At 39.9% G+C, this 26194-nt stretch overlaps 2 protein-coding genes across 6 annotated transcripts in view; both read right to left on the minus strand.

Moving 5' to 3' along the window:
* The window catches only part of kmt2e.L (lysine (K)-specific methyltransferase 2E L homeolog), a 61434-nt gene extending 57753 nt beyond the window's left edge, over positions 1–3681 (minus strand). For all 3 annotated transcript variants that reach the window (XM_041586528.1, XM_041586529.1, XM_041586527.1), the window contains exon 1: positions 1610–3681. The gene's annotated coding sequence lies outside the window, so the exon portion shown is untranslated. The remainder of the gene's footprint in view (positions 1–1609) is intronic.
* Positions 3682–23147: 19466 nt separating this feature from the next.
* lhfpl3.L (LHFPL tetraspan subfamily member 3 L homeolog) overlaps positions 23148–26194 on the minus strand; it is a 29939-nt gene continuing 26892 nt past the window's right edge. For 2 of the 3 annotated variants that reach the window (XM_018251093.2, XM_018251092.2), the window contains one exon: positions 23148–24444. In XM_018251093.2, coding sequence (XP_018106582.1) covers positions 24431–24444 — 14 coding nt within the window. In that variant the 3' untranslated portion in view covers positions 23148–24430. The remainder of the gene's footprint in view (positions 24445–26194) is intronic. The other variant, NM_001094287.1, reaches the window with a different exon arrangement.

Raw genomic sequence — 26194 nt, forward strand, 5'->3', positions numbered from 1 at the left:
TAGATTACCACAACATCAGCCGGGGGCCGCCATTTTTAGCCTTTCCAAAAGGACAAAAGAGGGAAATGCCATCAAAATGCACACATTCTTAGTAAGTAAGAAAAATATTGCTTATGCTAAACATATTTGCATAGGTACATAAATAGCTGATAAACATGAAGCAAGTAGGCAATGTACAGGCAATTTCAGTTCAGCAGCTCTACTAAACTCTAAAACAATGAATAAATCCATGAACACACAAAAGGTTTCCACCCAATAAAACTTGTTTTCAGTTAATGCCAGCAACTTCCTAAAGCCTCAAAATAGCCATGTTGAGAAAATACAGAAAAGATTTATGCACAAAAAAAAAAAAACCCTGACATTACACCTTTGAAAAATATCTGCACTCAGGCCTATTTTGACAATATTCAATGTTAATTTAGATAAACGGTGTACTGAGCTTGATCTTATAAAAGGACAGAAGGGTGCACGGTTCCTAGTCTATTCTTTGTGAATTGGTGTTGTGTCTGTGCTGGCCTGGGTTACACACACACACACACAGTGGACCGTTTGTTACTCTCCACCCCCTTCTATGTCTGCAGCTTATGAGCAGAAAGCCCTGGAAAGAGAGACCTACAGGCTGGGTTAAGGTGCATGCGCACACACACGCGCACGCACACACACATCACAATATCCAACTCTTATCAAATGTGAATATACAATACATTATGAAAATGCACATATGAAAATTTTCACAGTATGTTAATTATTCCTTTGATTTCACAAAATACCATTTAACACATAGGCCTATTTTGTTGCCTTGTGATTAAACATATATTTTATAAAACACAGACAGAAAAGATTCATTCTTTATGCTAAACCCATATTTGACTTTTACCAACCAGCAGCAACACGGCCCTTATGTATCCGTGCCTACACAATATAAAACCTGAAGAGGCTGAAAAGAGGAAATGGAAGAGGCCTCAGAGAAGGAAAAAAAAAAACCATTGTGCAAGATAAACAAAACTAATGGGTGTGTGTACGGTGCATACATGTATAAAGAAAAGTGTGTGTGGGGTGCATTTATTGTACAAAGAAAACTGTGGGGAGTCCACTTATTTCTTTCTAGGGTTAGTTCCAAATGATCCAGCAGAAGCTCTAAGTGCAGTCTAAGATGTCATCCTTCTAGCCCTTTACAAGACATGAAAAAGAGGGATGATGGGGGGTTGCATGTCAGCAGCTGGAGGACTACAACTACAGAGTCTTTTTTTTTTTTAAGTCAATTCTGTATATGATTATAAAAATATTTGTCAGAAGCAGCTAGGCTCAGCAGAGCCCCGCCATATTTATCAGTAAAATACTAACCCCATTAGAAAGTGGCTAGTTCACACAGAGACAAGTGCAGATCGAAGCAAGTGTATATAAAGCTATGCAGACGTACACACCGCCATGCCACATAAATACACACGAACACGCAGCCCGTGTGTGTATTTTGCACGTATATCTACACGATTAAACAGGAAACCCGCTTACTGAAACATTTGCAAGACCTACTATTGCTGCTGCAGGTTATGATGTGAAAATGCGGATAGTCATATAATAGAAAGAGAAATGCGATAGTGAGACTTACCTACTGTAATCAAACGCCAGACGAGAGGACCCCGTTACACCACGAACACACCCCCCTAATAGCAGAGGTTTGGTATGGCCGTACTAGAAACACAATTACGGGAATCACTCCCACTGACAACTATTTCGGTGACTGCAAAATCAGTGTCAGTAGTAGCAGCCGGGACCGTTAACCAGATTTTGAGGGCGAATTATCGGTGAAGTATCAATATAGATACAGCGCAGAAGCTGAAAGAAAAGAAAGCGATGATTTCGGCGTGCAGGTATGGTATGATGGTGATGAGAGAGAGAAGGAAAAAAAAACCAAAAAAAAACCAAAAAAAAACGTTGTTCGCTGCGCCAGTGGTGAGTAGAACCCCAATGTGTACAAAACCCGCTCCTCCCGTGTTTCAGCCTACGCTGGCTCTATGTCACTGCCTCTCTCTGGAAAATGGCGTCCTCTAATCATACAGGGTTCCATAGCCAAACTGTCAGGGGCTGAAAACAGAGCCATTGCGGGCATGAAGAACTAGTAGCTAAGGTATTTGCCCATAATATATATGGTGAAATGACCTCAGCCGCAGTCTCCATTTTGCGTGTGGGCAAAAACGTACTCTGCGATTTCCACGCCCATCTCGCTTTTACAATGTAAAGGCTGGTCCTGAGGTCGCCATTTTGCGTGATGGCGAAAGCTTGCATAGTGGTTGTGGACTTGCGGTTTACTGTATTGTGGGCTTTCCTTGTATGCAAAAAGGGAAAAGAGTTCACGTCGATCGGTGAAACGTACATTGTATCACGCCCAAGCAGGGCAAGAAAATCTGACTGCATCGATTTTATCTTAAATCTAAAAGTCCAAGTTGTCAGGGACCCTCAAGCCGTCCAGAGATGCGGTGTTGTCTTTAGAGAACTATGCAAGGTTGACTTTTCGAGTTCGATTTAAATTGTTTTGTTTAGTCACACTGCGTCTGACACAATTAAACTTAACGAGGCTGCCTTGAGGAATAAAAGGTAACGAGAGGGTCGTGACAGTACTGTAAAAGCTCGTTTTGCGCGAATACATTGGCGTCTCTTTATATCATTTCTAGTAACTAAGGAAAATGGAGGAGGAGGGGGGGAAGTCTCGGATAAAGTAACTCGCAGAAATGTTGTAGGTAAAATGGAGGCGTTTCCTTGCTGAGGTCTGCGTTTTATTACCATCGTATTTACTGGCTTGGTAGTGGCTGTTGTAGTGGGGTTTCCCAAGTAGTGCTTGAGGGGCTGTTACATCCTGCGCAAGCTCGTATCGGCTCATAAAAGGCGGCTGACTACTCCCACCTTGTTTCCATGGAAGGAGAACTGAGTGATGAAGGAGAAGCAGAGATAGTCAATTCAGAATTCCGCGTGTGTTCCGTACTTTTTACAAAAAACAGTACTGCAGTCATGCCTCTTAACAGAGTCTTTCAGAAAACGATGACGGATGGTGAATGGACAGATGATGTTCTTAAGTATTTTTATTTAACTGTTTAATTCGCACTGTGACATTGATATGTATTATTTTTTTTAATAGGTTACGTAACTTTGTATGTTGGTTTTGTCTTTGTATTGGAAGGTTGTAATGGCGGCGGACGCCCTTTCTGCTTCCTGTCACAGACGTGCGTTATCTCTTGTGAAGGGGGCGGGGTATGAAATTAAACCAATAGTTGTGCGATTTAAGAATCCCTTTTGTGTGCTGATTGGCTGCTCGTGACATCATGCTGCAGCAGGTGGGTGGTTCTTGAGCTGCCTGGGGATGCGGGTGCGGAGGGAGAACTCGGCGCCATTATGTTACAGTACGAATGTTATTCGTCGTTGGAGTACTCGCTTCTAAATTCCACGAAATCGGATTATGACCGTGTGTCACCCACGACGACTTCACGAGTTTCTAGAATATGGCGCAGATATTTTCTAGAGTGTTTGAATGAATAGCTTTTAATTATTGGTGCGTCACGTCAATATGGCGCCCTGAGAGGTGTTTATGATGTTCACGTCCTCTGTGAATCATGTGATTCAGTTGCATAGCAATATGTTTGGCCCAGTTCCAACTGGACAGACGGATGTAGAAAGGGGGAGGAAATCCCAGCGCTAGATGGAGGTTAGACGGGGCTTCACAGTATATTTTACAGGGCCTTCCTGCTGACATTTAAATCTATTGTGTGTAAACCCTTGCCTTCATCCGCTGCTCTGTAAAACCATTGCCATAAGAAGTCATGGAAGAACCAGAAAGGTTAGGGTGTGGTGCAAATAGAATTAACATTACAGTCTGGAAGAACCAATGCAGGGACTTTCCAGGGCTGTGTGCCAGGGTTTTTTGTTTTTAGAAAAGCAATAGAAAAAAAGGCACCAACTTAGATACAAAATCCATATAAAGGGGTTGTTAACCTTCAAACACTTTTTCCAGTTCAGATAGTTCACCAGAAACAGACTATTTCCAATTACTTTCTTTTTGTCACAGATTTTTTAATTTTTCTGTAAGGCTATGGACACGCACACGTTTAATGCCACGGTTTTTAAAAAAAGCTGACCTCTTTGTAACAAACACTAGCGGAAGCACTATAGCCTTGACTTGAAACCTCGGCTTGGCAGTCAGCTTTTCTAAAAATCGCAGTGCGAACTCGCCACAGTTAAACACGTGTGTCCATAACCTTTGGCTTAATTTTTCACCTTCTAAAGCGGCTCTGGTAGGGGGGTGGCTGACTTTTTTAACTGTTCTAAGTTGATACATTTAGTTGATAAATTTGTCCCTGCTGAGCAGAATCCCTTAGCTTCATTGAATGGGATCTCCACAAAACCATAACTTAAGCTTTTTGAAAAGTAAACCTAACTTCAAGCAACTTTGCAATATACATCAATTAAAAAATTGCAGACTTTTCATGATTTTTAATAGTTTCTGACAGTTCCCTAAGCCTAGCCCCCTGCTCTTCTGCTGATCTTTCTGACTACTTTGCTGAGCTGACTACTGTTACTTTGTATCAACAGCTATCTGTCCTTAGTCTGCATCCTCCAAACCCCACAATTCCCTGCACACATGATTTCAGTAAGGAATGGAACATCACAGTGCAATGCGTTGTGGGATATGTAGTTACTGCATGCTGTCTGTAAGCTGTGGAGAAGTTGTTACAATTTGTAACATCAGTGTTTAGTCCCTCCTTCCCTGCCAGGATTTCAATGCAGAAAGAGAAGAACTGTTAAACAGCTGGATTTCAGCATAGAAAATGGCATTTATTTATACTTTTTGAAGAAACGGGTAACTGTGATGGATATATTAGGGGTTTTTGTGTTATGTGGGCCTCTTTATCAAATTTTGGTCTGGAAGCTGGAGTTCCCCTTTAAAGGCTTCTGTTAGAATTGATAAGATAGTTGCTAATAATCCTGAGATACTGATCAGAAATGTATCAACTAATTGTATCTATTAAATGTAGCAAATTGTAAAAGTTCAAAATGCTCCCCGTAGAGTCCTGCAGCAGGTTGGTTACTTGCAAAAAAAAAAAAGGGCACCCTGCGGAATGAGGAGTATTTTCAGGTGCGGGTATCCTCAATTTCTTTTCTTATGTAATATTGTCTATATTTTACTCCTTTTTAAAGTTGGGTTTTTTTTTTGCTTGTGAAACCCCAGAGTCAGGAACTTTAAACTTCGATTTTGGGAAAATGGTAAAAGATGGAAAGCAATTGAAAAAAGTCTTTATGGTGAATTATCTGAAAACAACTCAAATGGGAAAAAAAGGTGAACAACCCCTCTAAGTAACTTCCTTTAAAGACCTATTTGTAAAATATATTTGGGCTCCACCAATAATTCCAATGAGGTTGCACTGCATCTGTACTGTATTTAATGAACAGAACATGATCTGGTCTAATCCTATAATTGTCTGTATGCAACAATCTCTTCTTGGCCTGGCATGTGATGTGTAGTTTATGCTGTAAATCTTTGAAATGTGAATTATAGCTCTTAAAGGAAAACTATGACCCAAACAATGTAGGTCTCTATAAAAAGATATTGCATTAAACATGCTCATATGTAAACCCCTGCTTCATGTAAATTAACCATTTTCATAATATACTTTGCTAATAGTATGTGCCATTGGGTAATCATAAATAGAAAATTGCCATTTTAAAAAATATGGGCCGCCCCCTTTGATCGTACGTTTCACTGTGCACACACATACCAAACAAACCATACTTATTAGGTCACATGAGCCAATTAACAGATGAGTTGTCTTTTGCTTCCACGCGAGTTGTCGTATTTCTGGTCAGGTGATCTCTGAGGCAGCACGCAGACCATCACAAAATGATGGTTCAAGGAAAGAGATGTAAAAGGGCTATATTAAATATTTAGACCAGTTTGTTAAGATTCTTTAATATGATGTAAACTATCTGTTGCCCAAGTGTTCATTTTGGGATATAGTTTTCCTTTAACCAGTCTACAACTGCTTCAGGAAAGTATGTGTTAACACTTTTGGATTTGCCAAAAACAGATTGTTTTCTAAAAACCCGACCATACCTAAACTTTTCCCCCACTAAAGCAGATCATAATTTTGTTCCCCTTCCCCTGCACAGCTAGACAATTCAGCGGGCAGGAGGTGGAATGGATGGGCGAGACTAGTAGAGATTTTGCACAATTTTTCAATAAAGTAACTAGAAACACTGCTTTTTCAAGCATATTCCTTTTATATCTAAAAGATATTTAAAAATATGTTTTAACATGGACTGTTGAAAGAATAAGCTCTCAACAATGTTAACTTATATTTATCATGGTTTACTGGTTATTCATATAAATGTTTCTTTTTCTCATGTGATCTGCAAATACAATAAAGTTATTTTCATTTTTTATTCTGAGTTTCTTTTATCAGTGTTAAAATGTGAATTATGCCTTTTGAAAAGGCTCTGGGTCTTATAACAGAATTTTAAAAAACATTTTTATCTAGCTGAAATATATATATTTACCAGTTTTAGTACAGCCACGGAGGAAGGTGCATCTGGAGGTGCATTCCACTAACCAATTGGTGATTAAAATATAGCCGATAAAGCACAGGACAAAGGCACATAGAGTGGTTTTCATTTACTTTGCTTTCTTTAGATCAATCTATTGTAATTTAACATTTACAGCAAAACATATAAAATCACCTTATGGAGGCTTACTTTAAAGTACAAATCATAAGCATGTAGTAAACCAAAAAACAATCTGCATTTATGGTTTTATGTAGAGGTCATTATTCCAACACAGGATTGTTGTAGTGAACACATTTTTGAACAGAGATTTTCACGGTCTGTCACAGTTGAAACTAGACACTGGTTGAGCATTTCTTGGAAATCGCCTGGCTGAAATACACTGGCTGACTTTAGTCCTACCACAGGCAGTAGCCTCCTCTTTTCTGCATTCAGAAGTGTTGAATTTGAATAGATACAAACAGATTCTGCGAAGAACTGCAAGTCTCTGCATTTTGAGCCAAATTCTGTTTGTGCCGCTTCCAATTCAACTCTTCTAAATGCTAAAGAGAGAGGAAACTACTGACTGCAGTAGGGCTGATATCGGCGCTATCTGATTTTGTCCCCCGTGTGGCCATAACCTAAAAGTATAGCAACGTGCAATGAGGGATTTGGTTGTCTGAATTCAATCCTTGGCTGGCAGATTTTTAGGAATTTTGCATGGGTATTGGACAAGAAACTAGTGAGCTTTTCGTTCATCGTAATCAAATCAATCTTTTTTGACAAAATGGGAAGAGGAAGAGAAATGGACTTAGATTTCAATGCTTTAGCCATTTTGTTTTTCTGCTAAAAGGATAACCATGATCAATTTATTGCTGATTTTTAATGCCTTCACATTATAGTGCTGTGGAATATAGAAAAAAAAACATAAATATTTTCCAAACCACGGGACCCTAGTGTTGCAGAGCCAGTAACCCCTGCATCCATCTGCTTCAGCTGACCAGCCCACAGGTCAGTGTTAAAAGCCTAATATACAAATGTTAATGTTGTCTATGTGTATGTGTGTGTGTGTGTATTGCATCATCATCGCATACTTGCAAAGCACCATCACTACCACCATCTAGAAATAGAGGGGAGGAGGCAGGGGCGTGTTCGGGTGCAGGTCGAGTTTATTTCAACCCACACATCACTACGGAGTAGGACCTAGAGGGATCAGATAATTTGGGCAGGAGAACAGCAGCAGGATGATTAGGCAGTCAGCTGGGTAACAGAGTATTTCGTTTGGGGGAAAGGGAGACTGCTCTGTGGTTTGTGCATCCAACAGATTTGTCTAGATGGGGCTGATCTCTCTAACCACTGGGAGTCCAGTTTCTCTATTAGTGGTGTGGAGGAGAGCAGAGCTATATTGTGGTTATGGGGGATTAATAGGAAAGTGTATAGGGTAAATTGTTGTCTGAATCGATACAACCAAACTGTTTGCTGTCTTCATGGTGCCAGGGTTCTGAACATAGCTGATTGTGTAGACAAAGTATTGGTTGGGGCAGGGTATGACCCAGCTGTCTTGATACATATTTGTACTGGTGACAAATTAATGGTAGATAGGGGACCTTATAGAGATTACAGACACTACAAACTACTCTTCATAATATTCATGTACATTAAACATTTTCTATAGGTCATGTTGATCATTTCCAACTGGTCTGCTGTTTGCAAGATATTCCTAAACCTGATATTTTGTCAACCTGACTGTCCTTTCTCAACCTGTCAGTTTCTAAAGCTAATGCACAAATATGGCAGCCCCCTTATAGAGCAACATGGGGGATCAGTGAGATAATGTAAAAGCATTCGACAAATACGTCTATGGCAAAATGATGATATATGTAAAAAAATAGGTTTAATCTCTGGTGTCAGTATTATTGATGTGCTGTTGATCCGCATCCAACCCTTACCTGCCGCTCTGCTTCTCTTTATATACAAGCACCCATACATAGGCCGATAAACTGCTTAGGAGTGACGAGTTATCAGATGTTATTGGACCATGTATAGACCAAGCTCCAAATCAATCAGTGCTTACAGCTGATGAGTTTATACATTCTATGATCTGCAGCACTTTATTATTTTTTTGTCTAATCGGTGACACTCCAACAGATCCACAGCTTATAGATTGTTTGGTCACTGACACATGGTTAAAGTCCTATTCCAGATGATTGACATTATTCCCTAGATGTACCGCTAAAAAAATATATGATTAGTAAGTCCAACCAGCAGTTCTCCAGCTCTAATTAAACTACCAGCATCCTTTGATAAAGTAACAGCTGCATCATCACTTGTTTTTATTGAATATTTACAGTATTGGTACAGCTGTTGAAGAGACCATGTACTTCTATATTTTTAGACCTATTCACTTGTGTGAATGCTACAGTGTACTGCCACACTAGGTATTAAACATTTCATAAGATCAATGTAAATCTTCAGTGCTAAGTTAATAAAAGATCTCCCTGGATAGGAGGCAGTGGCTCTAATACGGAAAGTGGGGGAAGTCCAAGCAAGAAAAGGCAGGTTTGAGTTTATAGGGGATTCAATTATTAGAAAGGTGGATAGAGTAATCTGCCACAAGGACCCTGCATTCCGAACAGTCTGCTGCTTGCCTGGTGCTAGGGTTCGGCATGTGGTGGAAAGAGTGGACAGATTAGTGGGAGGGGCTGGGGAAGACCCTGCAATCTTGGTACACATAGGTACCAATGACAAAGTTAGAGGAGGGGATGAAGTCCTTAAGAATGATTTTTAAAAAAAACTAGGTGTAAAGTTGAGGGCGAGAACTTCCAAGGTATTTTTCTCAGAGATATTACCTGTGCCACGAGCAACGATAAGAAGACAGCGGGAGCGTAGGGATATTACTGCATAGCTGAGAGATTGGTGTAGGGAGGAGGGTTTTGGGTTTTTGGAGAACTGGACTGATTTCTCAGTTGGCTACATGCTCTTTGCTAGGGATGGGCTGCACCTCAATGATGATGGTGCAGCTGTCTTGGGAGAGAAGATGGCTAGAGGGTTGGAGGAGATTTTAAACTAGGTGTGAGGGGGAGGGTTAAGTACAGGATTCAGTGGAAGAAAGGTTGGATGAGATAGTGGGCAAAGAAAGGGAAAATGGGGGAGGAGATTTTGCTGGGGGTACTGTTAAGGATAGGGAGGACCACGTGTCATTTGTTCAATATGAGACCAGTATTAAATGTATGTTTGCAAATGCAAGGAGCCCGACTGGTAAAATGGGAGAGCTGGAGGGAAAATATGATGTGATTGGTGTGTCCAATACATGGCTGAATGAGTTGTATGACTGGGCAGTTAATATCAGCGGCTATACTTTTTTTCGGAGGGACAGAGGCAATAGAAAAGGAGGGGTATATCTATGTTAGGCAGGATTTAAACGCTTATATGAAGGAGGAGGTTATGTTAGAAAATGAGGGGGCAGAAGTCTTATGGGTGGAGTTCTTCACCGATTGTAAAGAGTACAGCAAATTAATTGTAGGAGTATGTTATAGACCCCCTAATGTAAGTGAGGAGGATGCTAAGCTCCTGATGCAATTAGAAAAGGCTGCAAGTTTGGGTAAAGTAATGATAATGGGGGATTTTAATTACCTAGATATTGACTGGAGCAACGGTACTGCTAGATCAGTTAATGGGAACAAGTTTATAAATTTGTTGTATGACAATTTTATGGCACAGGTTGTTGAGGAGCTAACCAAAAAAACTGCTATTCTGGATCTTTTTGATTGCTTTTTATGATGAGGTAACTAAGATGCTGGACGGTGGGGGGCAGTAGATGTGATCTATTTGGATTTTGCCAAAGTGTTTGATATTGTGCCCCACAAACGACTGCTTTCTAAACTAAGGTCTGTTGGGCTTAATGAAGACATTTGCACATGGATAGGAAACTGGCTACAGGATCGGATACAGAGGGTGGTTGTTAATGGGACATTCTCTACTTGGAGTAAGGTTCTTAGTGGGGTCCCTCAGGGCTCAGCATTGGGTTTGCTTTTATTTAACTTGTTCATTAATGACTTAGGGGAGGATATTGTAAGTAATGTATCAGTGTTTGCAGATGACACAAAATTATCCAGCCCAATTAATTCCATCCAGGATGTGGCATCCTTGTAACAGGATCTTGACAAACTGGCAATCTGGGCAGCTAAGTGTTAAATGAGATTCAATGTTGATAAATGTAAAGTCATGCACCTGGGATGTAAAAATATCCAAGCCACTTATATCCTTAATGGGACTGCACTAGGCAAATCCATTATGGAAAAGGACCTTGGAGTCCTTGTAGATGATAAACTTGGCTGTAGCAAGCAATGCCAGTCAGCAGCATCAAGGGAAAATAAGGTCTTGAGCTGTATTAAAAGGGGCATAGATTCACGGCAGGAAGGGGTTATTCTTCCACTGTATAGAGCACTTGTAAGGCCCCATCTAGAATATGCCGTACAGTTTTGGTCTCCATCACTCAAACAGGACATTATTGTATTAGAGAGGGTACAGAGAAGGGCAACTAAGCTGGTAAAAGGTACAGTATGAGAATTCTTAGCTATGAGGAAAGACTGGCCAAATTGGAGATGTTCACGCTGGAGAAGAGGCGCTTAAGGAGTGATATGATAACTATGTATAAATATATAAGGGGATCATATAATAAACTAATGCTTTTTTTACCAGTAGGTCTTTTGAGCTGACACAAGACCACCCATTCCGATAAGAAGAAAAGAGGTTCTGCCTAAATATTCGGAAGGGTTTTTTTACAGAGAGCTGTGAAGATGTGGAATTCTCTCCCTGAATCCATTGCACTGGCCGATACATTAGATAGCTTTAAAAAGGGGTTGGATTGCTTTTTAACAACTAAGGGAATACAGGGTTAAGGGAGATAGCTCATAGTATAAGTTGATCCAGGGATTAGTCCGATTGCCATTTTGGAGACAGGGAGGAATTTTTCCCCCTCTGAGGCAAATTGGAGAGGCTTCAGATTTTTTCTGCCTTCCTCTAGATCAACTAGCAGTTAGGCAGGTTAAAAAAAAGTTAGAAGTTTGAACTTGATGGACATGTGTCTTTTTTCAACCTAACTTACTATGTTACTATGATATATTAATCAAGTTTCACATATATATTTGGTGGAGGTAGACTACACCTACCTGTAATGATCCTACTTCTGTTTTTCAGGTACTTCCATTTTAATTACACAAATATTGAGAGCTGTTCAAGTGGACTAATAGGCATAATTAGGGATGCACTGAATCCACTATTTTGGGATCGGGCGAATCCGAACCCTAATTTGCAAAGGCCGAGTCATTGATTCGGTGCATCCCCAGTATCATTTCTGATAGTTTTAGGGAATATGAATACATGTTACATTTTGAATTTAGCAAACAAGGGTTACCGTTATAGCATAAAAATAGGATCAGATGGCCCTATGATTATTATTGTAGCACCTTCTTTCCTAACTTGTGCAATGAAGACATCTAGTGGCCAATTTTAGTAATTACATTTCTACTCCAAATGACCAAACTGCAATGCTCACGTAGTTCGCATTTAAAAATAGGATCACAGGACCGTATGATTATTAGCGGTTTTCTGACTTGTGCTATGAAGACATCTAGTGGCCATTTTAGTAATTACATTGAAATAACAGTAATGGCATAACCATTTCACTGCTAACAGAATTTGACACTTTATTTGCTTTTTCTGCTAGACCGTTTTTGAATATTTTTTACTATTGGTTATTTATTTGCAATTTCACTTCTGTAACAAAATAGAGGGCTATAATTACAGCAATTATAAAAAAAAAAGTTTTCATAATATAAAGAAGCAACATCATGCATATAATGATCGTGTGCAAAATTCTGGTCACCATTGGAATAGGAGAAATATATAAGCCAAACTGCTGCCCAATTTTGTAAGATAGCATCTACTGCTTCTGACTTGTCTTGAGAATAGAGAAAAAAGGAAGGTCTTTATTCTGCAATTCTCCCTCGTAGCCATCAGATCTACTGCAAGATGGTTCGAAGACTGAATTAGGTGGAGTCCAGCCCCTTGATGTGGACTGCCAGAAGTGCATGCAGGTGATACTCTGCTCAACACAGGATTTGAAAGATCAATTCTCACAAAACGGGAACTGTGTATTTCTCCTTGCTTGTTTGTATAGGACACAACTGTGATGTTTTATGATTATGACTGCCAGGAGCTCCTGGTGATTGGATGAAAGAGTTGCCTCTTCACGAGGCCATATACCTTGCTCTAGAGTTGTTGTCCCCCCAACCCTTCCCTGCTGGCATCAGTTATAAGAATTAGTGAGTGGACTAGAACTCCCTTGGTCAAAATGGGCTGTGTCCACCAATTTAGCAAATGTACGACATGCTGGGGTATTGCTAGGAGGTTGTCCAGAGTGCTCTCTCTCCTTGTTTAATCATATTAATACTTCTCCCAAAACTGCCACTTTTTCCTCTACAGTATTGCCAAGATATTCCCCTTTCACAAGTAACAGCTAAAACACTAATTTGTGCCCATATCCTCTTCCGTCCAAAAGCATGTGCACAAAACAGGTACGGGGCTTTCCATTTAGAGATTGTGTTGGCTAGGTCTGAACATCAAAGAAAGACAAAATGCTCTTTATAAACTTTTTTTTTTTTTAAATGTAAAAGTCGTGGGCAGTTTTATGTAAATACAGTACCTTTTTTCTTGAAGGGCTGAATTTGTTATCCCAACACGACAATCGAGGGCAACAATACAAAATGACTGCAGAACCACATGTATAGCTAACATAGCTATAAAAACAAAGCTTTTTGCTTTAAAAGAACAATGGCATATGGGATGATTCCAAATGGTTTACTGCGCTAGTGTGTATTAGCAATACAACTCAAAACTTTGTTTGCCCTTGCTGCATCTGACTAGCATTGCTTGCTACAGCCTAAATCATGAATGAACAAGTTAAATAAAAGTGGCCCCAAAACAGAACTCTGTGGGACCACACAAATAACCTTACCCCGAGCAGATAATGTAGCAATAACAACAACCCATTTACGCAATTTCCTATCTGTGCACAAACAACTTTACTAAGCCTGCCCCATTGTCCAGCATCTTACTTACCTCATCATAAAAAACATTTAACATAAAAAGTTTGTCTAACATGATCTATCCTTACTAAAGCCATGCTGATTATTGCCCATAATGTAATAATTGTGAATGTGATCCCTTAACAAGCCTTCAAATAACTTGCCCAATCACAGATGTCAACCTTACTGGCTTATAATTGCCAGAATTGATTAAGAAAATCAGAAATAGTTCAGTTTTAGACAAGCCTCGAAGGTCTGGATACAAGGAATTTGCAGCACTCCCAATGCTAATATACTGTAAACCGCCTTTATTCTTTCATATATGGCATAGCAGCAACGTTTCGGACCTACATTGGTCGTTTTTCAAGCTGACAAAGCATTGGGAGTGCTTCAAATTCCTTGTATCCAGTATAAAAAGCATGTGAAGGTGAACACATGATGTTGCATGCACCCCTCTAATAAGAAAAGGAATCACTGAGGAGCTGGGCCAACAAGAAACTCTAAGCCTCAAAGGTCTTTCAGTATGTGAGGGTGTATTCCATCTGATCCTGGTGGCTTGTTCATTTTAATTTTGAACCAGCCTTTACGTACCATGTCCTGCATCAACCACTAGATTGAGCTGGGCCATCAGTCTTGAAACTTTGACTCCTCTACTGTATAGAATGAAGAAGAGAACTGATTTAGCACATTTGCATTTTCAGTATCCGTTATAACCATATTATTACCATTACATTCTCAACCACTAGTGATCTGCACCCGACCCTAACCCGCCCTCCCTCAGCACGCGCAACTTCTGGGTTCCTTTTATAGACCCGTGCCCGCCCCGCTGATGACATCGCAAAAGGAGTGGGGCAAGCAGGTGTGTGTCTATATAAAGGAAGTTGGAAGCCGGCAGTGCAAGGTGTCGGGCAGGAAGAAGAGCTCAGCTCCCCACCCACAAATGGGGGTCGAGGTCGGCCGACCCGTGGGTATCGGGCCGGCCCGCATATCACTACAACCCATGTCTTTTTACTCAGGTATGGTACCAGTTATCCAGAATGCTCAATTTCAGATAACGTATCTTTCCATAATTAGGATCTACATACCTTAAGTCCACAAGAAAAATGCATAATCACTGGGGTTATTTATCAACGGTCAAATTTTAGAGCTTTGTGAGGTTTTTTAGACCTCAAACGAATTCCTAGCTCAAATGTTTTCTAATTTAGGAAAAAACTCGGGGTGGAAAACTCAAATTCTCTAATAAGTTTTCAGCTAGCAAAAACTTGGATGGCTCGAATTGATAACCCACTGAAAAAAACTTGAACATCAGGAAGGCTATTAACATCTTCAAATGGTTCAAGGGACCTCTGCCATTGACTTCTACATGACCTCAACAGGCTTTAGATGGTGTATTTTCAGATTCAAGCTATTTCCAGCTTCAGGGTATAATAAATCTCGAACATTTTGAGTTTGTATTGATCCTGAAAATTTGAGTAAAAATTTTGACTCAAAAATACCCTCACATTCTTCTGTGGAAAAAACAATTTGACCTTTAATAAATCTGCCCCTAAATGAAGCCAATAGGCTGGTTTTGCTTCCAAAAAGGATTAATTATATCTTAGTTTAGATCAAGTACAAGATGCTGTTTTATTATTACAGAGAAAAAGTAAATCATTTTTAAAAATCTGGATTATTAAAATGTAGTAAATGGGAAACTGGCTTTTTGTAATTCGGGGCATTCAGAATAATGGGTTTCCTGATAAGGGATCCCATACCTGTAGTAAATTGAAAGTAAACAATTTTAGACATGGGGGGAGGCTATGACAATTTATTAGGGCTACACTAGCATTTTAATACCTTTTCACAGAAAAATCCACTAATGGGAGTGCATTTGTTTGTGTTTAGCACATTTGTGCATAAAATAGTGGTTCACATTAAATTAGAAACATTAGTGATAGAGTGTTGATTAATTCATTAAATCATTTTTAAGAATTTGGATTACTTGGGTAAAATGGAGTCTATGCGAGACAGCATTTCCGTAATTTGGAGCTTTCAGGATAACAGGTTTCTGGATAATGGATCCCATACCCCTATTAATTAACTTTTCACCTTTGCCGCAATGTGCTTCTCATTTTCTATATTTGCCTCCTTGATTGCTGTTTTACATTTGTTATAGTGTTTATATTCATTAAAGCAGAACTAAACCCCCCTAATGTGAAAAGCACCATTCACTACCCTCCATAGTGCCCCCTCCTTGCTTCCTCCCCGCATAGTGCATTAGAGAAAAAAAATGTCCCTAATTGTAAATCTCAATGCAGTAAAGCTGGCCATTGACGTGCAGGTATAGCCTTCATATCTGTGCCATCTTCCGACCTGCCACTAACCATTCAGATCAAATAAAGTAGTAATAGGAGCAAAGGGAACAATATCCAGCACGTGACAGCAATCGTACCAAAAGTTATGTCCGACAAATTCTAACTCCCTTTGATATTGTCAGATCAGCAATACATGCAAAGATATTATCATTAACCGACAGAAATCTTTTAACGCGTCCGATCGACCAAACAACGATCTCCATGGTACAAAAAATGTTGGGACTCTCCACACACTGTCCGAAAATCGTACGTATCGAGCATTCTTACGATTATATCTGCACGTCTATGGCCACCTTAACGCAGCGAAGCTAAAGGGTGCCATCTTTGGATCCTTTTCCTTCCCTTCTGCCATTTATGGAGTTTTCGGTGCATGCACAGTTGGTGCGAACACTGGACTGGCTCCAAATGCACATGTTCCAAATATATCAGTGGTCCTTTCCTGAAGAAAACCAAAGATCGGAAGATGGCGCCCTTGAGCTCTACTCTACATGGATACGAGATTCACAATTATTTACGAGTACCCAATGGTTCAACCACTTGCACATTTGCTATGTTCTGGGTCATTAGAAATCACTAGCATGATTTCTGATTGGCTCCTCAGCAACCTGTACCATACAATTGTCATGCAACAAGGTTATAAGCTTGTTCCCACTAACTATCCTGCCATTAAAGGGTGGTTCACCTTTAAGTTAACTTATAGTATGTTATAGAATGGCCAATTCTAAGCAACATTTCAGTTGGTTTTCATTATTGTTTTTTTGTAGTTTTTTAATTATTTGGCTTCTTTTTCTGACTCTTTCATATGGGGGTCACTGACCCCATCTAAAAGCAAATGCTCTGTAAGGCTACACATTTAATGTTATTGCTTCTTTTTATTACTCATCTTTCTATTCAGACCTCCCCTATTCATATTCCAGACTCTTATTTAAATCAGTGCATGGTTGCTAGGGTAATTTAGACCCTAGCAACCAGATTGATGAAATTGCAAATTGGAGAGCTGCTGAATAAAAAGCTAAATAACTCAAAAACCACAAATAATAAAAACCTAATGCAAATTGTCTCAGAATATCACTCTCTACACCATACTTTAAGTGAAATTAAGGGTGAAAAACCCCTTTGTTGCTCCAGTCAATATGTAGAAGTAATTTATATCCCCCATTGTCATTAATTGCCCCAAAACAGCAGCCTTTTCTATTTGCAACAGGAGATTATCCTCTCCCTCTTCACTATAGGGGGTCTATAGCATACTCCTATAATTAATTTGCTGGACTCTTTACAATCCAAAACAAAGTATAGCCCATCTTTATTTACTGCTCAGTCATTAGTCATTTGACCCATTCAGCCATGTTTTATCATTACAAATGACATCATGTTTCCCCTCCAGCGCTTCAATTTTACCAGTCAGGCTTCTCACATTCATAAACAAACATGTAAAAGTGGAGCCAGCTTGTAAATTTAGAATATACAACCTGTGGTCGTCCCTGCCATTATTGATGTTCTCAACCATGTCTCCACCCCCATTTTCTCATTATATGTCCACTACCTCATCTAACCTATGTTGTAAACAATTACTCACTGCAGTCTCCCCCCCCAGTTCTTAAAGGAGAAGGAAACCCCCAGGGCGCTAAACCCCTCCCCCCCTCCCCTGTGCTGCCCCCCCTCCCTCCTCCCCCCTGGCCTACCTGTCCCCCTGGGCAAATGCCCCTAACTTTTTACTCACCCCTCTGCGCAGGTCCTGTCCACGGAGTACGCAGTCGCCATCTTCTCCCACGCGCGTCTTCTTCCTGCTCTGATCGGCGTTTTCTGGCGCATGCGCAGTAGGAACAGGTACCGGTACGGCTCTACTGCGCATGCGGCGAATGTCACGAAGTGAAATCGGAAAACTTCGTGACATTCGGCGCATGCGCAGTAGAGCCGTACCGGTACCTGTTCCTACTGCGCATGCGCCAGAAAACGCCGATCAGAGCAGGAAGAAGACGCGCGTGGGAGAAGATGGCGACTGCGTACTCCGTGGACAGGACCTGCGCAGAGGGGTGAGTAAAAAGTTAGGGGCATTTGCCCAGGGGGACAGGTAGGCCAGGGGGGAGGAGGGAGGGGGGGCAGCACAGGGGAGGGGGGGAGGGGTTTAGCGCCCTGGGGGTTTCCTTCTCCTTTAAAGGAGAACTAAACCCCCAAGGTGTAAAGTCCCCACTGCCCCCCCTCCCTGCCTCCCCTGCTAAGTGTCAGAATTGTGTCCCCTGTAGGATTACTGACCGCAAATGCAGAGTGAGCACAGCGGAGCTCACAGGTGCCATCTTCCGGCGGTGCTTCTGCAATTTCCATCACTTCCGTCGCATGCGCAGTTGTACTGAACCGGAAAACTGCTCCAACTGCGCATGTGCCGATACGCCGCTCACTTTACGAGGATTACTGAAGCGATGAAGATGGTGCCTGTGAGCTCTGCTGCACTCACTCTGGATGTACGGTCAGTAATCCTACAGGGGACACAATTCTGGGGTAACACTTAGCAAGGGGGAGGCCAGTGGGGACTTATCACCGTGGGGGGTTTAGTTCTCCTTTAAGAACTTCCCCCCTTCTCAAACTGTGTCACCAAGACATTTTTGTGTATCAAGACCACTGGGTCTTCCCCAGCCTTTCCCAATAATCTGTGTACTCACTCCAACCCATGCCAAACTCTAGCACTGGGCAAGCACTGGTGGCAACCCTATCTGTGAGCCTATTTTCCTCCACAATATTTGCAGCCCCCCTTAGATTCTGCAATTTAGATTTCAAAAGGTAAACCCACCTGCATCTCTCACATGTAAAAGTTGCTTGGAAGTGTTGCTCCAATATGGCTTACATGCAATAAAATACACTTAGAGTGACACCACTAACTCGCTGGAACTCATTCTTACACTAGATTGCTGCCTTCAATATATCTACTATTCCAATCCTAATGAATAATACAACATTAACTACAGTAACACATATTTAACAGTATATTTCAACTGAGCTATTAATTTTGTGCTTGGAAAAAATGTGTTAACATACAGGTATATATCACTATAGCAATCCAGACAATGATATTTATAACAAAATACAAATGTATTTCATATACTGTTAAATACTGTATTGAACTTTTATATTTAAAACAATTAGGGGCAGATTTACTAAGCTCGAGTGAATTTTCGAAGTTATAAAAGTTCGAATTTCGAGGTAATTCTTTGGATACTTCGACCATCGAATAGGATACTACGACTTCGAATTTACTTCGACTTTGATTCGAAGTAAAAATCGTTTGAATATTCGACCATAGAAGTACTGTCTCTTTAAAAAAAACTTCGACTTCATACTTCGCCAAATTAAAGCTACCGAAGTGCAATGTTAGCCTATGGGGACCTTCCACAGCACTTTTCTAACTTTTTTTGATCAAATAGAAATCCTTCGATTGATTGCTAAAAATCGTTTTAATCATTAGATCGAACGATTTCTGTTCGTTCGATCGAATACTCTAAAAATACTTCGACTTCGATATTCGAAGTCGAAGGATTTCAATTCGAGGGTCGAATTTCGAAGCTTTTTTAACTTCGAAATTCGACCCTTAGTAAATCTGCCCCTTAGTATGATGCAGATAATTTACAATTGTTTTTCATTTGTAGTCTTTTTTTGGTGTGGTCCTGTAGCTTTTCAGTTTGGAATTTAAGTTGGTCTCACATTGCTAAAGACCCAATGTCTCTTGCCCCCAGGGCAGCTGTTTTAATGGCAGACTGAAAGAAGCATAGCAGAGGGTGTCTGAATAGAAAGGCAAGTGATAATATAATGAAAAAATCTAACACCAGGATTCATCTGCTTTTGACCAGAAACCATATGCTGTAAATGTCATGCCATAAACAGAGTCAGAATAAAAAGTTAAACTGTTGAAACTAGTCCCCCTCCGAAAAAAGGTCCAGCTGCAAATTGTTATGCCAGCCACCCTCTGTATCCCCAAAATGAAGTGACGTGCTGTTTGACAGATGGATCTAGAGTTGGGCCAGAAGGAGAACTAGAGCAGCTTTGTGCCCCTTTATCTTTGCACCTTAGGCAAATGTCTTCTGCATACCCCTAGTTCCAGCCCTGGATGGACCTGAAAACTAAGCACTAGAAACCTGAAAAGGGAGACCTACATAAAAACAGACACAGGGTATTTCACATTAGTATCTAATTGTCTATCTTTTTTTTACTTGACTAGTAGGCTCTTCTAAATAAATAAAGCTCATTAAAGTGGACCTGTCACCCAGACACAAAAATCTGTATAATAAAAGTCCTTTTCAAATTAAACATGAAATCCAATTTCTATTTTTTATTACAGCATTCACAGCTGTTGTAAGCTAATTTAAAAATCTCAGCTGTCAATCAAATATTGTCTGACCCTCCTCTATGCCTTAGGCACTTCCTAGATGTCACTGCTTTCCCCAAATTCTTTACCATTTAATTGTGTAGCCAGTGCATGGGGATGGACATCAGGTCCCCCATTCTGGTGCACAAACAAGATTCTGAGATGATGCAAGGCTTGCCTTAATATCAGTGTCCACAAAATGGCTCCTGTCTACTTGTTATAATTATGAATTCCCAGACTGAAGGAAACAAGATTCAAACAATATATATATATTGTAATTAAAGTTCATTGTGCTTGACTAATGTGATAAAATAGGATTTGGAATATTTTTTTGGGGGTGACGGGTCCCCTTTAAAGCGATTGTTATCTATGCTACACTTTGTGGTTAGATGCAAAAAAATAACTCCAAAGGAAATCCTACCTTTAAAGAATTCATGTTTATTGGTCTCAGGTTCTTACAGAACTTAGTTCTGTTTCAGCTAAACCACTTTTTTTGATTTTTTTTTCAGACTCACTTTGATCAGGTATGGGACCTATGAACTGGAGGAAAGCTGATGGAATTCAGTGAAATATTTAAAAAGGGATTATGATCTGGGTCTGTCATGTTATAAGTCCATACTATCACAGGCAAGTTATGTAGTAATCAGCATGGTTTTATGAAGCACAGATCCAGTTGGAGTAGGGTTCTGATGCTTTATTTACCAGTAGGTCCTTCCAGCAGACACAAGTGCATCAACTGAGAATAGAAGAAAGAGAGGTTCCATCTTAACATTTGTGTTTTTACAGAGAGAGCTGTGAAATTATAGAATTCTCTTCCTAAAGAACTTTTTTGAACAAAGTTGATCCGGGGCCTTCTTGGAATCAGTAAACAATATTTTCCTCCTCAAGGCAAATTGTAGAGGATTTCAATGGGGATTTTCCACCTTGCTCTGGATCAACTAGCAGTTAGGTTTGATAGAGACTAAATGGGTGAACTTGATGAATGTGTTTTTTTCAACCTTAATTACTATGTTACTACATCATAACAAAAACATACCAGGCTGCTTTTATAGAAGGGGCATTAGAATCATCCGTAACACTTTTATTAGTCCTGTTACAACACTAGTACCATATTTCAGACTGCACTTTTGCATATGGTGAAAGAATTTGGCATGGGCATTTTTTCATTTTCCACAGTCCTCTGAGAAAAGAAATGTAGTAATCAAAATGTCCATTCCTTATGTCTATGTCTCATGGTCAGCTTTGTAAACCTCAAGATATGAATTGTACCGACAGGCAGAAGCTGGCAGAAGATCTAAAGGCATCCTACTGTAAAACAGTGTACTGTTTACTAGACAGGAATCATAGTCAGATATTCCAAGGACAGAGCATGCAGCAAATCGGTGTAATTGGTATTCCAGGCAGAACAGAACTAATGTTGAGAGCACAACAGAGACATAGCATGCTACAAGCTTTTGGCAAGGTCTGATGACCAAACTTAGGCAATGAATAGACATTGGGAAGATATATGAGCAGATAGATAAGTGCTGAGATTCCCAGTGACCATTAAGGGTACTAGGACTAGTTACAACAATCAGAAAGGCAAATGAAAAGGCCCAGATACATCAGGGACATCATGGGTATATACCTAGTCAGGGCCGCCATCAGAAATCGCAGGGCCCCATACGAAAAAATTTCCTGGGCCCCCTGGGCTGTGCCCTACAGGTCTGCCCACCCCACATGTCCACCCCCCACCACACACTAAAAAAAAAGAAAACATTGGTGGCTATGGTTCCCACATGTTAATAAACAAATATTGCTGGTCAGGCCCCCCCCATTGAAAAAAAACACTTGTGGTCAGGGCCCCCCCATTAAAAAAACATTTGTGGTCAGGGCCCCCCATTAAAAAATATTGATGGCTAGGACCCCACATGGGGAAAAAAATTGGTGGCCAGGGGGCCCCCCCCACGTTATAAGAAAATTTGTATTCAGGGCCCCCTTTAAACGTCCATGTAAAAAAACTTGGCCCCCCCAGAAGTTTAAAAAAATTTGGTGCCCAGGGCCCCACCACACAACAGGGACCACAAAGGGTTATCCTTAGGGGGGCCCAGCCATGTTACACTTACTTCATTACTGTGGCCCACCTGCTGTCAGTGAGCTGCCAACTACAGAAGGGAGGAGGGGTGCACAGGTGGCTGCATTTTCTTCCCTTATTGGTCACAGAATTTCAAGTCCTGGTAAAGCTGCATGGTGATTGGATGAGCTGGAGGAAAAGTTCAAACCTCAGCTATCCAATCCCTGAGCAGCTCACCCGGGACTTAAACTCGGTGACCAATAAGGGGAAGTATTGGACAGAAGATACCTCCCCTTGTGCTCCCGTCCTGCCTTCCCGAAGTCAGCAGCTCTCAGAAAGAAAGGGGCCCGGCTGAACACGAAAGTGCGGCGTGACTGGGCCCCCCCTGTCCCCCCCTGATGGCTTTTCAAAGGTTCTCTATACAGTAGGTCTTCCTACCCTGTTATATTCTGATGCATTTAGCTGTTGTTTTTGTGTGGATCTTCATCATGTGGGGAGTCCATGTTAGACATCTTTTACATTTTTGTCTAACGAACTATATTAAATTGATTTTTTTTATTTTGCACAGCCTATTTACCAGGTTTTTATTTTTACACTGAACAATTACTTTAAATCAGAAACATTAGTGATGGAGTGTTGATTAAAGAATATTACACTATAATACTTAATTTTTCTCTTTTTCGCTCCCATTTGAATGAATCCAAAATTTGGATTGCATTAGTCTTTGTATCCACAGCTGAAATGAAACAAACATCAAGACTTTTAAATCAAAATGAAATTAAAATGGCACTTTTAAGGCATTCATAAAGTATACACTGGAAAACCGGGTTGGATTTTCTGCTTAGACATTTATATTTGTGTATTTATGGACATGAATGAAATTATAACAGCATGACACTATATAAGTGGATGTGTGGTGATTTTTATGATGCTTTCTCATTAATACTGTTTTTTAACATAGTAACACACGTAATAGTACTAAAATATTTTACTACCATAAATGTAGGATCCCCACAATATTTAGCACATATATATATATATATATATATACATATATTTTTAAGAAGTTTTCTAATTAAGGTTCAACAGTTTCTTTTGAGGTGTGAGGTGATATAAATGAATAACATGGAGCACTTACTTCAGATCCATTCTGTGCTACAACAGTTTACCAAGGGTTTAATACGGTCCTAGAGATGCCTTTTTTTTAACATCATTACAATTACACACAACATTGTAGTATTTCATAGTCATAATTTGTTCTGTTCCTTTGTCTTCTATCACAGTAATAATTTACTAACAAAAAACTTTTACTGAATCAGAAGTTGAACAATTCCTATGCAACAGACACAATGAGGAAAAGACCCAGAGACCAGTTTAGGAGTATATGAAAAGCAGTTCAGGGATGCAGGTTCTGCAATTGTATTTTCTCTAGTAAAAGTGAGAATCAATTTATATTTCCCAGTGATGGCGATCTGAACTCTTCAAACCTTCATCCAAATTCAATACCCTCCAGGCAATGTAGTAAACTGATGAAGGAGTGCAGTCGTTTTTACGACAAATATGCACTCTTTATGTGAATTGCACAATCCAGGTCCCTGTATAATCTATATTTTTCAGTTTCTTGGAAGTATGCAGCCTCCATGACCGACATTTTGGAAACAATGGCATATTCAAGTTAAATATGACCATGTTAATAACAATCTCAATGTCTTGAGTGCAAAGCTTATTTACAATTTGGTGATGTCGCTAATAAAATATGTAATATACAATCTATTTGCTAGACATCAAATATAACTTCTTAGAGAACTTCTAGGATGAGAAACGCATAAATATAACAATAAGATTGAATAGAAAATAGTTCTCTTGAGATGAAATATAATTAAGATGAGTGCAGTAATGCATTTTCACATCTTCTGAAGTAATTTTCCTTTTGAATGCTTCTGAAATGTTACCCGGCTCTGTATTGTCCACATACAGTGAGTGAAGTCTTCTTAACACGGGAGAATGATGTATAAAAGCTATTACTTTGTCTCATTTGTGCTTCTTTATGTAGATATTAGCTTAATAAAACTGAAAGAAAGATAAAGAGAGAGAGAATGAATCACTTTTTTGTTGTTGTTTTTTTATTTTTTGTACAAAATGGAATAAAATAACCTGTCATATATACAAATACTCTGAGACAGACCAGGCTTTGTGAATGCTACAATAAAATAATTAGTCAAATAGCTCAAACTGATTTATGAATTTAAAACAATGGTTATGTAATTTACTCTAATAGCCAAGAGCCATGACTCTAAAAGGTTTGTATCGTGATATAAAGTGGAGAAATGGTCCATGCTGCCTATGGAAAAATAATGATGATAATGCAAAAAAATCTTCAGAGGGGCCGGGTGCACTCCGATCCCCATGCTCCTGCCCACTTCTGTCCCGCCTCGCCCCACCCACATCCAACCCGACTTCACCCACATCCCACCGACTCCACCCGCTCCCGCCCGACTTGCTTCCCCTTTCCTCGCCGGTAAAAGAGAGCAGCTGGGGTGGAGAGGCACTTATGACTAAGTGCCCGCAAGGCACAAAACACATAAGGCTCTTTTGAGATTATTTACTAAAATAAATACTTTTTTTAACTGTATCAATTAATGGAGTGTGGTCTGGTTTATGCCAGCCTATCACTACACATTAGCATACTGTTTGCCCCCCAGAGCTGAAGGTCTGGGACTTGAGCACCTGGACCCCCCATCTTTTTTGGTAAGTTAACCCTTAAATCTTACCATATTCATAGTTACATAGTTAAATTGGGTTGAAAAAAGACAAAGTTCATAAAGTTCAACCCCTCCAAATGAAAACCCAGCATCCATACACACACCCCTCCCTACTTTTAATTAAATTCTATATACCCATACCTATACTAAGTATAGAGCTTAGTATCACAATAGCCTATTATGTCTGTCCAAAAAATCATCCAAGCCAGCAACACTGAATGTTTCTCCAAGAAATTATTATGGGTTTTTATTAGCTATAGAGGAAGCATACCCCACAGTCTGGGCCCCCCTGCGACTGCGAGGTCTTCCTCTATAGTTATGCCACTGCACTTATGAGAATACTGCAAGTAATGGAAGGCAGTTTTTATAAAAAAAAACGCATCTGGAACAGCCCTCAATTGACTCAGCACATCATTGTGGACATTATAAGGGATGTTTACAAAGTACAAAAATATCTACGTTTGCAAGCACAACGAGACAGATTATATTAAAAGTTGAGATAAATTAGTTTCATATAAAAAAAACATTTCGAGAGAGGGAAGGGAAAATGCTTTTACCTACTCAGAATTATCTATTTAAATTCCAAGTACCAAGATGCCTTGTGAGTGTGAAGTTTAACACTGTATTTATAAAGTATTTATACAATACCTTATACCCAGTACAGGTATGGGATCCGTTATCCAGAAACCCAGGTGTGACGGTGTGAAGATCCAAATTACAGAAAGATCCATTATCCGGAAAATGCCAGGTCCCGAGTATTCTGGATAACAGGTCTCATACCTGTACAACAAATTGTGAGGAAAGTAGCACCACTGTGCTATCATCTGTGTCTTACCTGCCTTATCATGCCATAGACATACAAATTATATTCAGACTTTAAAGGACTCTTGTTTTTATTAAAGAAAAATCCATTTATTAATGTGTGACCTCAAGCTAACATGTCTTACTACTGAAAACAATATGCTGTTTGTCTTAGAGCAGGTGAAATCTGTCAGCGACTCACCTAAAAATAGGTCAGGTTGAAGAAAGCACAAATGCATTGTTAAATATATAAACAA

This window comes from Xenopus laevis, chromosome 3L (assembly GCF_017654675.1).
Source record: "Xenopus laevis strain J_2021 chromosome 3L, Xenopus_laevis_v10.1, whole genome shotgun sequence".
In the NCBI taxonomy this organism is placed as follows: domain Eukaryota; kingdom Metazoa; phylum Chordata; class Amphibia; order Anura; family Pipidae; genus Xenopus; species Xenopus laevis.